The sequence below is a fragment of the Peromyscus californicus genome, unplaced genomic scaffold (genome assembly GCF_007827085.1).
Source record: "Peromyscus californicus insignis strain IS unplaced genomic scaffold, ASM782708v3 Scaffold_16__1_contigs__length_79575227, whole genome shotgun sequence".
Lineage (NCBI taxonomy): Eukaryota > Metazoa > Chordata > Mammalia > Rodentia > Cricetidae > Peromyscus > Peromyscus californicus.
The window spans coordinates 74442426-74458108 of record NW_026294458.1 but is presented as its reverse complement, the minus strand read 5'-3'; the positions used below and the strand labels follow the sequence as shown (position 1 = coordinate 74458108).

General features: G+C 44.7%; 1 protein-coding gene and 1 pseudogene across 1 annotated transcript; one reads left to right on the top strand and one right to left on the bottom strand.

The window, feature by feature from the left end:
• Window positions 1-2979: 2979 nt before the first annotated feature.
• Window positions 2980-4162, top strand: LOC128111618 (non-histone chromosomal protein HMG-17-like). Its single transcript, XM_052739870.1, has one exon. The coding sequence runs from the start codon at window positions 3085-3087 to the stop codon at window positions 3355-3357; it is 273 nt and encodes a 90-aa protein (XP_052595830.1). The 5' UTR covers window positions 2980-3084; the 3' UTR covers window positions 3358-4162.
• Window positions 3871-12960, bottom strand: LOC128111456 (60S ribosomal protein L18-like; annotated as a pseudogene).
• Window positions 12961-15683: the final 2723 nt, after the last annotated feature.

The following is a 15683-nucleotide window of genomic DNA, read 5'->3' as shown; positions in this document are numbered from 1 at the left end:
AGGTGGCCAGGGGTGGAGGATTCAGGGACTGACAGATAGGCAGGGGATTCAAGGGTCATAGCACCACCAGCAGCATGGCAAGGTCACTGTGCACTGCAATTGCACCATAATGTCTAAGATGCAGAAAGACATCATGAACTTGGCCTTTTAAAAGTACTTTGAGACAGTGTTCAGTCAATAGAAAGTAAAACAATCTTATTTGTTGATAAAAGTAAATGTATCTAGTCTGAACTACACAACATTGTATTTAGTATGTGGGTTGAGAGCATTCTAGTGGCATGCATGTCAGGCTCAGCATCTGGCATGTGTGTGTGCATATGTATTTATGTATATATGTGTATGTATATATACACATGCGTGTATACACAGGGCCAGTGGGATGGCAGAGGTAAGGGTGCTTGTTGCCAAACCTGACAACCTCAGTTCCATTCCTAAGACTCACAGGGTGGAGGAGAGAACTGACTCCCACAGGCTATCCACATGTGCACCACACCGTGATACACACCACTCCCTCCCTACCCCATAAAGAAAAAAATATATGAATATATATATAATTTTAAATTTAAAAACTAATATCTGTAATTTGTATCTTTGCATGCAATTACCTATCTCTACTTAATAGCTTCAGTTTTCATGAAAATAGGAAAAAATTATCTTGAAATGTGCATTAAGATATTACAGGTTGATTGTCAGATAAAGCTGTATTCTTTTGAGAACTGTCATTTTAAAGTAAAAGTTGGGGTAGAAGTTTATTTGCAAGCCATTATATGCAATCACTTAGCCAGAATTTTGTTTTACCTGAACCTCTAAGACTATGTTATTATGCAAAGACCTTGAAAGACCAAGAAATGACATCAAATTGATGACATAATTTCCTAAATGACCAGCCATCACTTCTCTAAGAAATGCTATCTTCATTTGTAACTCTCAGGATACTCTGAAATTTATAATACAAATAAGATTTCTGTGGTATCGAGTCCGCAACCCACACATAACAGCTCAGTATATCTTCATTAACGAGAAACATTCCTATTGATTTCATTTTGCGATGTTTCATATTACACATAACAAATATGTATGGTCACCTAAACGAATTATTGCAATCCAATTTGGAATGATTGCAGGGCGTTATTGTGTTATCTCGAGGGTGCTTTAGTCTCTGGGTGTCAAAACTGTTTTTATTTAATGGGATAACATGGCAAAGTTAATCAGAGTAGGTGAACCTCCACAGAGCTGAAGGTCACATGCATTTACTCTTGCTTGGAAATGGGGGCGCTTTGGGTTCTGAACCCTGGCTGGGGGCGGGTGGAGGGTGGAGGAGGGAACAGCCTGCAGATTTAATGACTGTGTTTCCTCCGGTCTCATCAGTATCACTTGGCTCGTGGGCTTTTCAATAACTGGATTTTTGATTAAAAAATTTCCTGCAAGGAAAATAAAATTAAACAGGCAATACAAATGTAATCAGAAATCGATAGTGCAGTTAACATTTCTATTGTGTGTTATTGAGCGGCTCGACTTTGGCCTGCTCAGCTTTGCATACGGACATGCACATGCCCAGAGTTCCTGAGCATGAATGGGGTGAGTGTGAGGAACTGTGAAGGCAGGTTCTTCTCTGCAAAATTGTGTTTCCAAGAAAAACAGTGCTTCTCATAAAGTGCATCCCATCCCTGCGGGGCAGGATGCAGGGGTAGCGACATCTCTTTGATTGAACTAACTGGTTTGCTTTTGATGCGCACACAAAAGATGCGGGGAGTGGAGTTCCAAACTCACTGTTCAAGAGGGCTTCCCTGTTGTGGCTGCTTCTGCGAGGTTAGGCTGGTGGTGCCTTACAGAATATGTTGACCCTTTGTCTTTCTTGTTTTAATCACTCTTGGAGAGTGAAAGGGATTTAGTTGAGAGGAAAGTGTTGGCCGTGAATGAATTCCTCTAAGCTTCCAAGATTCTTTCACAACTTTTGGTCAACATGACAAAGTGAGATCATTGGAAAGCCTATTCTATTATTTAAAGTTTTGGAAATGGAGAAAATCCACACATGAGTTCAAGTGCAGGGAAGGAAGAGATTGAGGGGCCAGAGGCAAGAGTTCAGAGTTGGGTCATAACCAGAGCCTAGGAATTAAGGAATCTGCCATGAATTTGGGATACACGGAGCAGTAGGAGGGTGTCCAGCCAAACGGTCAGAGGGAAGGTTTGAGGAGACCTTGAACCCCAGAAATAAGGGCTATTTTGTCATTGGGATCGTGATCAGAAGTCCACTGAGTTCCAGATGTAGGTTTCACATTCAACCTTAGGTAGGAAAGAGTTAATGCACAGGCCTGTACAGTCTGCAGTTATGACATCAAATGCACCAGCCAGGATCAAACCAAGCCCTCCCCCCATCAAACAGCAGCCTAGTATAAAAACAAAAAGAAAACAGAGCTGGTGGACTCTGTGGGATCAGGGTCACTGCTGAATCAAGGGCACAGAGGTTAGGTTTCTTCATGAGCTAACATATGCCGAAGACAGGCTCACATCTCTGTTGCTGTGTCGTCATACAGGCTTGTTTTAAATACAGGAGAACATCATACTGCTTGAAAGAGATAGTCAAGTCCTACAAAACGTAGGAAAAATCCAAGTAGAAGTCCAAAGTGACAAAATGTGCAATACGCTTCAATACGCAAAGGGAAGGAGAAACAAGTGGGAATGGACAAGTTGTCACCACAGCTTGGGAAAGACAAACTTGAAGATAAAGCTGAGGATGTAGCTCAGAGGGATAAAAAGGTAACAGACGGACCTCTAAAATATGGTCAGTGGGAGTTCCAGAAGGGCACTGTGGGCAAAACAGGAGTAAAAAAATATTTTAAAAAATATTACTGATGAACTTTCATGATTGAAGAATCAACTTCAGTTTAGCCTTAAACCCAGACAGGCACACAGACCTTCAACTGCTAACACAATCCTGGGAAGCCATGGCATGAGAAAGACAAGTATGTTTTTAAAAAATAATTTAATAGGAAGAAGCGGCGAGAACGACCCCCGGACGGACCAAACCCGCGCACCGCTGCATCCCCGCGTCCAGCGCCGACGTCCCCCGCCGCCGCCGCCGCCATGCCCAAAAGAAAGGCTGAAGGGGATACTAAAGGAGATAAAGCCAAGGTGAAGGACGAGCCACAGAGAAGATCTGCAAGGTTGTCTGCTAAACCTGCTCCTCCAAAGCCAGAGTCCAAGCCTAAAAAGGCCCCTGCAAAGAAGGGAGAGAAGGTCCCCAAGGGGAAGAAGGGGAAGGCCGATGCCGGGAAGGATGCGAATAATCCTGCAGAAAACGGAGACGCCAAAACAGACCAGGCACAAAAAGCTGAAGGTGCTGGAGATGCCAAGTGAAATGTGTGCATTTTTGATAACTGTGTACTTCTGGTGACTGTACAGTTTGAAATACTATTTTTTATCAAGTTTTATAAAAATGCAGAATTTTGTTTTACTTTTTTTTTTTTAAGCTATGTTGTTAGCACACAGAACACTTCATTGTTTTGAGGGGGGAAGGAACATGTGTCACTAACAAAATGTCTCCCAAGCTGGATTGGTGATGGTTGATGTTGGAAAACATCTTTCCCTGCTAATTTTGAAAGACTCCTCTTGGCTCTCAGGAGAGACGTCCTGGTGTTGACATATGGGCCACCATGGCACAAAATGCCTTGTGTGGGAAACTCTAAATTCATTTCTGTGTCCTCCTCCCCTGGACCATCAACATAGACTTAACTCCCTTCAAACCAGAGACCTGTTGGAACCTGACCCCCAAAATTGGTTTTGCCGGTCTATCAGGCAATCTGGACTTTGCAGTGGTATCATTGTGTCCTCAAAAGAGCAGCGGTTCCTTTTATAAAAGATTGTGGATCTTCAGATTGATAATTCTGCCGTGTTCGTTTGGTTTCCTGAAAGTCAGGGTCGGCTTGTGAAAAGTTGTTAAACAACATCCTCAATGTGAACTGTCAGCCCTCACTCTAAGCTCTCCCCCTTTTCAAAGCATCGAATGAAGACTTATCGGGTTTTATAGTGGCTTTCTGATTTTGGTAGTCTATACAAGAAGGGAGTTTGGAAGTTCTTGTATACTGTTAATGACTGTCTGCCCATGTCCTGCCTGAAAAACCATGATTGTTTATGGAAAGTATCTTTAATAAAGCTGGATACAGTTTGAAAAAAAAATAATTTAATATTTTTATTTTTACCTATGTGCACATGTATGTATGCATGTGTGGGTAAGTGTACGCACATGAGAATGTAGATGCCCACAGAGTCCAGAAGAGGGCATTAGATCCCCTGCAGCTGGTGTTACAGGCAAATGAACCACCTGATGTGGGTGCTGAGAATCAAACTCAGGTCCTCTGGAAGAGAAGCATTTGCTTTTAACCCCGAGATTTCTCTCCAGCCTGTAACGATCTTAAAAACAAAAGAACAAAAGCAAACTTTGACTGTTATTACTGTGTGCTTGAACAGGCTCAGAGGACAGCTTTGTGGGATTGATTCTTTCCTTCCTCCGTCATGCTGGTTCCTAGAATAGAAGTCCAGTCTCTAGTCTTGCATGGCAAGTGCCTTTACCCACTTAGGCACTGAGCCAGTCTGGAGCAAGAATCTTTACGGAGTATAAATTGAAGCAGCAATCAGATGGACTGGGTCTTTTCACAACCCCTTGCCAGACATGGCCACAGGACAACCCCATGTTCACAGTCTGTCATTGACATTCCCTTCCCAGGTGATTCCAAGTTGTGTCAAGTTGACTTTTATTTTCTCAAAGGTTTTTTTTTTTTTTTTTTTTTTTTGTAAGATCCAAGTTGTAGCCACGGCTAACCCTTCTGCCTCTGGCACATTTGAACTTCCGGCCCTTGGAGCAGACATAGGGTTTGGTATGGTTGTGTGGGGTTCCTGCAGCCTTGCCAAAATGCCAGTACACCTCCAGGACCAGACAGGAGCACAACACCATGGCCCTTGGGAGATTCCAGAGCCAGCTGGTCGAAGGTGAGTATCTTACCTCCAGCCTTGAGGATGCGACTTTGGGTCTGGCTGCTCACCCACAGTTCACAGTTTGGGCACTTTGAAAATCCACACATCATCTGTGACCATCCCTGTCCCCATAATCATAGCTGTCTAATTCTCTGTCAGGGAAGTGTAGTGGTATTTGCTCCGCCCATGACCTTGGGCTATAGGGCCCGAAGGAGGTGGTGCTTCTTGTCATTGTATGTAATCTCTTAGGATATAAGTAAGTAAGTAAGTAAGTAAGTAAGTAAGTAAGTAAGTAAATAAATAAAAGGAAGAAAGTACCTTGTGATCCCTCTCCCTTTTCTTTTTAGAGGTCACTACAATGGCACGAAGCACCGTTTCCTTTGGGCTGTATAGCCCAAAGTCATGGGTGGAACAAACACCACTACAAGGAAGCTTCATCTTTTGGATCACCATCTGGAACAGGGACAGAGGAGTCTGGTTAGTGTGACTCATGAATAACCTTTTCAGCACAATCTGACTGAAGGTAGAGTTGGTTCACTTGGCCAGAAACCTGTACAGTGTGGCTGGCGGCTGCAGGTAGATGTCCTGACTCTTGAGCTCCTTTCCCTGAACCTTTTGGTCCTTGTTGTGGCAAATGTCAATGCCCGTGATGGCCTCTCCTGCTTGATCAGGTCCAGAAAGACAGAACTGCCTCAAGTTGACATTTAAAGGCGACTGTCACGTGAACCTTGGGGAGCTTTCTTCTTCCCACCATGAATGAATATTTCAATCCCTAAGAACCAGCTACACAACATATATGAGGGGAAAACAATACTTTAAGATATACAAAGACTGTGTCTGAGCAGTCAAGTGAAATAGTGCAAATTGAAAGAAGAAAAAGGAAGCTCAACCATTTCCATGGGAAGCAAGAAGCCACGGCAAGCCAAAAAACAAGTTTACTGAAAGAACAATGTCAAATTTGAGGGGGCTTTTTAAAACAAAAAGAAAGTACTGGGCAGCAATTTCATGGGTGACAGCAAAGCAGAATTTGTGAGAAAGAGGGGTCTAAGGTCCCTAAATTACATGGAGGTTAGAGATACTGGATAATGTTAGTAATGACCCTTTTTATGATGATGCAGTGTTAACTATGCATCATAGTAGATTGGTGAGGGCATATAATTTCAAAATAACACTAAGAAAAAAGGAACAAAAAGAAAAAACTTATAACAGAAGGTTGAAAAAAGAAAGAAAAAAATCAGAAGCATAACAGAGAAATTTGATCCAAATATATAATCGGGAATAAAAATAAATGTAAATGGATTAAACTATTTTTTAAATAATAGACTCAGTCTGGGCAAATTCCTGATCCCTGGGGCATTCTGAGCTACCCTTGTGGTTTCCTTTTATTCTCTGTTGATGTAGGCAGAGGTCACATTTCAAGGCAAGAACACTTGCGTACATCTACTCTGGAGGTGAGGTATTATCTGGCATATCTTCATGTCTCTGATCAGATTCTGGAATTAACTTCTCCTCTTCTGTTATGTTGCTTTGCTTCCAGGGGCAGCAGCAGGAGAGCTCTCTCCCACAGATCTACTGAAATCTAGAAAACTATGCACGATGAAGATGTAGTGGGTCAGTTCCTATGCAGAATGGTTGAAGAGATGGCAAACCACAGGCTGGAAGGTTAGATGACTCACGTAGTTGGGTGGCTTTATTAAAAGCGCTGATAACTCAATCAATGACCACATACAGAGAGGCTGCTAGTGAGGAAAGGCTTTGGGGTTTTAATCGGGTTTTGGCTCCACCAGATATGGCTGCTGGATCAGCCACTGATTTTAGAAAGCAATAATGGAGGTAGACCAGAAGTCCAGGTGGAACGGCTCCTCTCCACTAGCTTCTATTAGATCACCACCTAAAGAATGCATGTATATGTGCATGTCAGCATGTATGTGTTTGGGTATATACATGAATCACATATATATGTCAGTTCACGTGTTAGTGTGTGTGTCCATCAGCATGCATGTGTTTGGGTGTGTACATGCATCATGTATACATGTCAGTTCATGTATTATCATGTGTGCATATCAGCATGTGTGCTTGGGTGTGTGCATATCATCATGTGCACATATCAGTACACGTGTTAGTGTATGTGTGCGTATCAGTTTCTGGAGGACATTGTGCTGGAAGAGCTGCAGTTAGAGTCTATTCCGTTGGACAGCAGATGGTCGGCTGAGGGATGCAGGTGGACAGCTACACCTTCCCGTTGCTGCTCTGGACTCTGCACTGGGCTTGGCTTCCTGAACTCAGAGAGTTCCTGTAAGCTTGAACATTACTAGAGCAACGATGTCACAGCTTCCCTCTGAGCTTGCAGTTACTCTTTCCCTTTGGATCAGTGATGGTTTTACAGCCTTTACCAGACAGCAGAGCCTGGCCTCTCTCCCTCCTTTAAGGTCTTGCATGGCATAGACATGGTGGCTGTTTTCAGACAGTGGAGATAACAGAGGTGTATTCCTAGGGGCTCAGATACATTCCTGACAGCTGCTGTTGATGCGGTGTGGACACAGGATGCAAACTCGACACACCCCGAAGGGATACAGCCCTCTCTAGGTGTGCAGTCCTGGCGTCCGTCTCAGTGCTGGCTTCCGGTCAGGCAGTTGAGTTGGGGGTCACTGAAGTAGGGGCAAAAGCTCTCAAGTAGCTACTACTGCCTGTTGTTGACAGCAGCGGACAGGGGGACCCTCTACCCCACAGTCAGCTTTAGGGGGCAGAGCAGAGATGGGATTCTGTCCATGAACACAGCGCCCACCATGCCTCTGGAACTGGAGAAGGAAGAATTGGACTCATGTCGCTGTCACAGCAGAAAGTATTTCCATTGACCCAAAGGCCTGATGGGATTTCAGTCCAGGACCCAGAGTCCATGTGCTGTGTGTTGACTTCCTCTAGGGACAGGTGCTGTGTCCTTGAACAGCAAAGGCCAGGCAAGGTCATTAATGTTACAAAAAGGTCAACAGAGATGACGTCCGAGGTGATGCATCACTCCTCCAAGGCAACTGTGATGAGGCTGGAGGGGTAACCAGGGCTCCTCAGGAGGTTCCCACAGCATGACTGCTGCTAGGTGCTCACATTCTGCTGTAAAAATTCTGTTTTCTCATCTTGCAATCTCTGAGCAGGTTCCTTTCTCCCCTGTGGCCTTGCAACTCATTCGGACACTGTGAAACAAGATATGCTGGCCTTCTCTCTCCTGTCACCCTGTCTTCTGGACTACCAGACTTTATCAACAGAAGACATCCTTCATCAGGGCTGCTCCAACTCTCAAGAAGTTGACTGAACTCCATTCTGCCCTCCTGCATGAACGTGTCCTTAGATGATGATTGCTAGCTTTGGAAGGCTCATCACTTATGAGGGAGATAGGAGAGATCCTACAGGACAGCAGTAGCCAGCCAGGCTATCAAATGACCACCATACAGAGCCCAGGACTGAGATGCATGAGGGATGGTCAAGGGCTGCTGGCGTGAAGACTCATGAAGGCTCCAGGGAAGATCTCGAAGGATGATCTGAGGGACTACTTTAGAGTTGTCACAGAAGCTGAGAGGGCTGGAACCGACACACACAGCACACTGTGGGGGATCATAGTGAGCATTTCTGGTCCTGGTAGACATCCAAGGGCATCACGGGCATGGATGCTGGGGCCTGGAGAGATGGTGCAGTGGTTAAGAGCCTGTACTAATCTTTCAGATGGCTGGAGTTTGGTTCCCGATACCCACACTGGGCTGTTCCCAGCTGCCTGTAACTCCAGCTCCAGGGGTCCAGGCGCTGTCTTCTGGAGACTGTATGAACACTGCACTCGTGTGCACAGACCCCCACAAGAGACACCCACAAACACATAATTAAAAATCAATAATGAAAAGAACACAGGGGCTGGCTCTGTTTATACCAGTGGTAGATCCTCTGTGCTTCAGTTTCTGTGTCTGTGAAATGGGGACAATGAGAGTACCTTTGTCCTGGACACTGAAAGGCTCAGTAATCCAAGCTTGCCAGCATGGTTTCAAAGGGGAGTCACTGTGGCTGTCGTCACCAATGACTGATTATGTAACCCCACTGGGGGATCCAAGAGGTCACCTTAGTCCAGCATTCTCATTGCCAAGATGGGAGACTCTAGCTGTTCTAAGCGAGAGGCCTCAGTAAGCGACCAGCTGAGGCGGAATGAGAACCCCAGACTCCAGACTCCCAGCTGGTTACTCCTCTGTGTCAAGATTAGGAAGTTGTGACCCTTTATCTAAACAAAATTGGGTCTGAAAGCATCTAATATGTAACCATATTGTTCCCAGAAACCAAGATCAATAATTGTGAACTGTAGCAAAATGCCACAAGAAAGTAGATTCCACAATTCCAACCACAGCCCTGGGAGCTCTGGCTCTCACTGCCTAGCACAGCAAGGGCTGGGGACAGATGCCACCGGGGTTTCCCTCATCGCTCAGAACTTAAAGGGAGAGGGGAAAGATGACAGAGCTGTGGTCAGACCAGGATGGCAGATCTGCTTTCGCAAGTACTGTTTGTACACTCTCCTGAGACTTTTGGGTGTTTAAGTTCCTTCTGTTCCGAGGTCGCACTTTGTAGGTAGGTTTATTGTTAAACTCACTTTCTAGATGAGATGCCAAGATATGGAGTTTTTTATTTAGAAGGTCTGACAGTGCAGGAAAGGGGAGCTGGCATCTTAAGTTTGGTCTTTTACATACAGCATCTTTAGCTAGAGGTATTGGAACTCTGGGTCCTAGTTTTTTTAATGTTGGCAAACTTCGTGTTTTGATGTAGTGTAATTAAATGCAGAGACCTTCAGCTTGCCTCCCTGGCTTTTCCAGTGTGTGCCGGGTGGTTTTAAATGTTCACTTACCACAAATCGAGAATCACCTGAGCAGGGAGACTGAGGAATTACCCAGATGAGATTGGCCCGTGAGCACATCTGTGGGGGTTGTCTTGATTGCTAATTGGTGCAGGAGGGCTCAGCCCACTGGGGTAGCCGTGGTCCTGGGCAGATGGGCTTTATAAGGAAACAGGCAAAGCATGAGTCTGGGAGCAAGCCGGCAAGCAGTGTTTCTGGATGGTTCCTACTGCACGTCCTTGGCTGTGAGTGAGCTCCCTGGTTGGGGGTAATGCTGTATAGAGCAGCAAGGAATCCTGCCTTCAATTCCACCCGAGCTCCTGCCCTCCCTTTCTTCAGCGGTGGACTGTGACCTGGAAGGGTAAGCCAAATAAACCCTTTTCTCCTAAGTTCCTTTGGGTCGGAATGTTTGCCAAGTGATAGAAATGAACCTAGGACAGCAAGCTAGCACACCATGTCACCCACCACCAGGCAAGATAATGATGTCGAATTCCGGTTGAGCCTCATAGCCTCCATCTGGCTTGCCTGAGAGACACTGTTAATGTTTCCCCACCCATTTTACTCCCTTTTCCCCAAAGAGCTTTTTCAGGCCTTCCTGACCATCTCTGATGACAGTGGAGCAGGCTGGCCCTGGCTGTCTGTGCTCCATCTCTCGTGCGTGCACAAGAATAAGACCTCTCACCTTGCCTTCCAACCACTCTTCACTCTCGGGACAGCCTCGCCCCAGCTGGGAAAGGATGCCCAAGAGCAGGGGTTCCTAGGCACAGAAACAAGGCCCGTGGGGGAAATTTCAGCACCCCAGTATCTCCCCAAGTATGCTTAGTGTCACCTCCATGGGTGTTTGTTCCAGTATCCCCCGTGTCCTGACCTCCATGAAAATGTTGAATAGCTGTGAGGTTTGCTGCCAAAGTCAGATCCAGGTGATGTGAGGTCAGCTGAACTATCAGTTCCTAGCCCGTGGAGGAGGCTTCCTGTTCTCCTGCCTCCTTAGACCCATCCCTACAGTCAGGGAAGAGCCTGGCACTGCTGGTGGTGTTAAAAAGGCAAAGGGAGAAGAGCGCTATTTTGTAAAGTATTGAGCTAAGCCCTCCCTGAATTGGGAAGCTCCAGCCAGAGGAGCCCTGGGATTTGGACGGAGGGAGCGCAAGGGATGAACTTCCTAGTACAAAGGTGGAAGCCAAGTAGAGGCAATGCTGTGCGCTTGCTCTGTAGGGAGGGGCCTTTTGCCTTATCCTCCGGAGAGTCCCTGCTTCACAATTAGGAGTCTGTTGGCCACTCTGAGTGGCTGTTCTATCCTGCTTTGCTCTAATACTGTCATGAACACAAGTAGTTTGATTATTGCTTTTGTCTGCAATCAAGCAAGCTTTGTGTAAAGCTGTAAAACTCACTGGCTGTTACAGTTTGAATGTGAATGACCCCAGAGGTTCCTAAGTTCTTGATTGGCACCTGATGGACTTTGAAGAGGTGGGTGGGTCCTGAGGATCTACTCAACAGACATCCCCTTGGACTCACCATATGGCTGGCATTATGGGAAGTCATTGAAAAGATAGAAGGTGGGTCTAGGAGGAAGTAGCTCACTGGGCATGTGCATCCTGCCTCTGTCACTTCTTCTGTTCCTTTGACCCTGGTTCCTGTCAACCATGAGGTGAATGAATAGGCTGGGCTGCATGTTCCATGAAGTGAATGATTCCTTCTTTAAGTTGTTTGTGTCAGGGATAGAGTCTGATGAACTCTGGCCTTGCTTGCCTGCCATTTACTTTAGGCTCAGTCTCATTTTAATTTCCGCAAACACCAGTAGATTAGTGTTCCATGCTGCCTAAGAAAATGATCAAGTCCAATGGCTTCAAACAACACTTATTATCAGAGTTTCTACAAGTCATGTCTGGATGAGGCCTCTTGAGCTCTGTTCAGGAGCTCCTAAGCTGTGGTCAAGGTGTCATCAGGGCCATCCATCCCACCTGAACAGGGTCCTCCTTCAAGCTCGGTGGTAGTAGGCAGAGTCCATACATTTTGTAGTTGCAGGTTGGAGGCTCTCAGCTCCAGGAGGCCCTGCTCTTCTGTGGATGTGGGGCTCTCTCTCTCCCACAGGCAGCTCATGCCGTGGAAGGGAAGCTTCAAGGCCAGCAATCATGGTTCTGGTGCTGCTGCAGGATGGAGTCGGCCCCTCTTTAAGGTGACAGGAGGAAATCCACTAAGGCACAATTGTCACTTAAGTGGTGTCAGAATTCTTAGAATTCAGCAATTGTGTGTCTCTGTCATTTTCTTAGCCATTGATGTCTCTGTCTCTCTTAGCTATTGATGTCTTTCTCTCTTAGTCATTGATATCTCTCTGTTAGCCATTGATTTCTCTGTCTCTCTTAGTCATTTGACAATCTCCCTCTCTTTTAGCCATCATTGTCTCTGTCTCTCTTAGCCATTGATGTCTCTCTCTCTCTTAGCCATTGATGTCTTCATCTGTTGGGCTGAAAACCAGCCTAAGGTCCTCAGAGACAGTCATCCTAGTGAGATGCTTCTGGATGTTTCAGAGAATCCTTAATGGACTAGGAGGTCAAGCACAGAGGTTAATGACCACCCACAGGTGTGGGCCATTGTTGAAAGGGCAAAGCCGGCTCCAGATTAAAGGCTTTGTTAGAGTTCCAGATCATGACTCAGCAACATCGAGGTCTTGTCTTTGTGTCTTCTTTTCCTGGTTTGAAAATGATCCACATCATAGGTTGCTTCGGTGAACAAAAGAATGATGCCTAGTATACACTAAGCACTCAATAAGTGTCAGCAGCAGCAACAGCAGCATCTTTGTTGATCTCATCATGCATACTTCTGTGAGAGTACACGCTCAGCTAGCCCCCATTTGATGGTGATGACCTGTGACTCAGCATGAGTTTTCTAGTACGCACTTCTATGGTCAATAGGAGTCAAACCTCATACCTGAAGTTCCTCCCCCCCTACCCCCAGACTCCATATGACTGTAAAGTATACATGTGACCCTGTGGATACCATAGGTTGATTGTTAGCTCTAGAATATGGAGGAAGTCAAGTGGAGATGAGTTGGTTTATTGTAGCACCCCAAATAAGGTTCTGGTACCTCTAACTGGGGTCTCCCAGCTGGCAGCTTCCTTCTGGTGGTTGCCCATTGGACCCACCTGATTCCGAGTTTAACCAGTTTCCATCCTTAAGTCACACACACATACTGCTAGTCAGTCAGTCCCTGGTGATGAGGGTTGTGCAACTTCTTGTGGGAACCCCACTCAACACTACCCATGATAGCCTGGCACCTGTTGGAGGATGGAAGTGTGATGTTCAAATACCTGGGCTGTTGCCTCTAAAAAGCATATGATTGGTCGTCTGAGCAGGACAGTAATGGCCCGCTAACTCTCAACAATACAGTTATACACATGGGACTACACCAGTTAACATTCCAGCATGGACAGAGGACGGACACACAAGGTCTTAACCTATACTTAGAGAGCTACACGCATTTGATGGTTGCTGAGGCAGAATCAGTTTTCTTTAGGGACAACCTCCCTGATAGGTTGATTTGACCCAAGTATTCAGCCTATGCCCAAGTTCAAATGGGCCTTTGAGCTGGGGAGTGAAAACTTGTGCCTTTATTCATCTCACACAGCCTGGGGGATTTCTCAATGCACTCACTAGACAGTGGGTCCTTTAGGCTTTCAGCACGTACACTGGTCTTCTGTCATAATTGACACTAAGGAGAATAAGCTACCAGTGAATTCTGGGAGTAAGTTTTCAAAGATATAGAGCCTATAAAGAACCAAAATTACCAATGCAAACCTCAGTTCCTATCAGAAGTATTGCCATTATGTACTTTCCCAGATTGTTTTTCAAAATGCCCAAACTTGGATGCTCACATTAAAGTCCTGTGTCACCCAGGCCTGTGTTTTCTGCTATGATGACATCCTGAGGACCTACTATGCACCAGTTAGGTTTTTCCAGGGATGCACATTAGGAAACAGAACATTTGTGCCTCTTGTCATCAGGGACCTTACAATTTGATGGTGAAGTGTGTATTTAAAAGTCCCCACATATCTTTTAAGAATATATTTTGGACAACATCTTTTTTTTTTTTTTTTTTACATTGTCTTTGTGTTCTCTGTTTGGCAACAGCTAACACATTTCAGCACATCTTTGAGTATCATAGGATCATGTGTTACTGCAGGGGAGATGATGTCAGCACATTGTCAGTGTCCGAGGAATCATTCCCTAAGCTTTTGTTCTGATTCCTCCTTTAGACTCAAATCTGTTTAAGATGTATACTCTATATTTTTAGAAGCCAGTATATTTCTTTTTATATATTTCAGTATTGATTTGTTTGTTGAGAGGTGTGTGTGTTTGTGTGTATCTATGTGTGTAGGCATGTGTATGCTTGTACCGTGGCACATATGTGGAGGTCAGAGGACAACTTGTAGGATTCAGTCCTCTCCTTCTACGTCATGGGTCCTGGGGATTGAACTCAGGTTGTCAGTCTTTGGAGCAACTGCTTTACCCACTGAGCCATTTTGCCACTCCCATTAGTATTTATTCATAATTATGTTATTAATAATGAATTATTTACCTATGTTATCAAAATGCTAAATGCAGTGTCCATGTTTAATCATGACACAGTACGAATTATTTTTCAATAATTTGGAGGAAAGTAGAGACCAAGATTTAAGATTTTTGTTATATATTTTAAAATATTTTATATATTTCAAAATATATAAGGAACTCGTATAGCTCAATAGTAAGAAAGATTTAAATATGAATTTTCCACAGAAGACAAAATGGGTAGCAAGTAGAGGAAAGACTGCCCAACTTCAGAAATCATCCAAGTAGAGGAAAAACTGCCCAACTTCAGAAATCATCAAGAAAATGCAAAATGTGACAATTAGATATTGCCTTTCACACATCAGGAATCACAACTTGCAATCAAATGCAAAACCTGAGAGATGTTGATGAAGATGAAGAGGAAAGAGCATCCTTGTATTGTAGTCAGAAGTTTTCCTGCCCTGACCGTCTGCTCCCCATCCCAGTAGCTGCTTCCAAATTATCACACAGAGATTTAATATTATTTATAAATGCTCAGCCAATAGCTCAGGCTTACTACTAACTAACTCTTACTTTTGAATTAACCCATTTCTATTAACCTACATTCTGCCATGTGGCTTATGGCTTGTTACCTCATTTTCTATACGTCCTGCTTGCTTGGTGGCTGGCATCTCTTGTGACTGCTCTGACTCCGCCCTTCTTTCCCAACATCTCCCTGTGTCAGGCTGCCTAGCCCAATCTCTTTCTGGCCATGCTATTGACCAATCAGCTTTATTATTAACCATGAGCACAATCCACAGCATTGCAGCCTCCTGGAGAATTCAAATAGATACACATCATCAAAAACAAGCAGGGAGGCTTCTTAGAAAATTCAAAATAGAATTACCATATGATCCAGGAAACTCAATTCTGGGTAGAGCCAAAGGAAATGAAATCACAGATAAGTTTTATGCTCATACATCTCAGCTTTATCCATAATTGGTAGCAGTCAACCTGAGATGTACCAACTGACCCAGCTGAAGGAATCAGTAGAAAGGAATATATGTACTTCAGCCTTGACAGAGGCAGTCCTGACATCTGTAACAACCTGAACGGGCCTGGGAGACAACTTTACTGCTTAGGAAAAAGGACACTTAGAACTTTGCTTAGGGAATTAGAATATTCTTCCTGGTGGAAAAAAGGCTGTTCCTCAGGGGAGCTGATTAAATGCCATCTGAGTGATGTCTCATAACCCACTAGGGTATAGAAAGTCTCCACTGATATAACGCTTAGCTAGCAGAGAGTACACCAGGGCATCTTGGCGAATCTC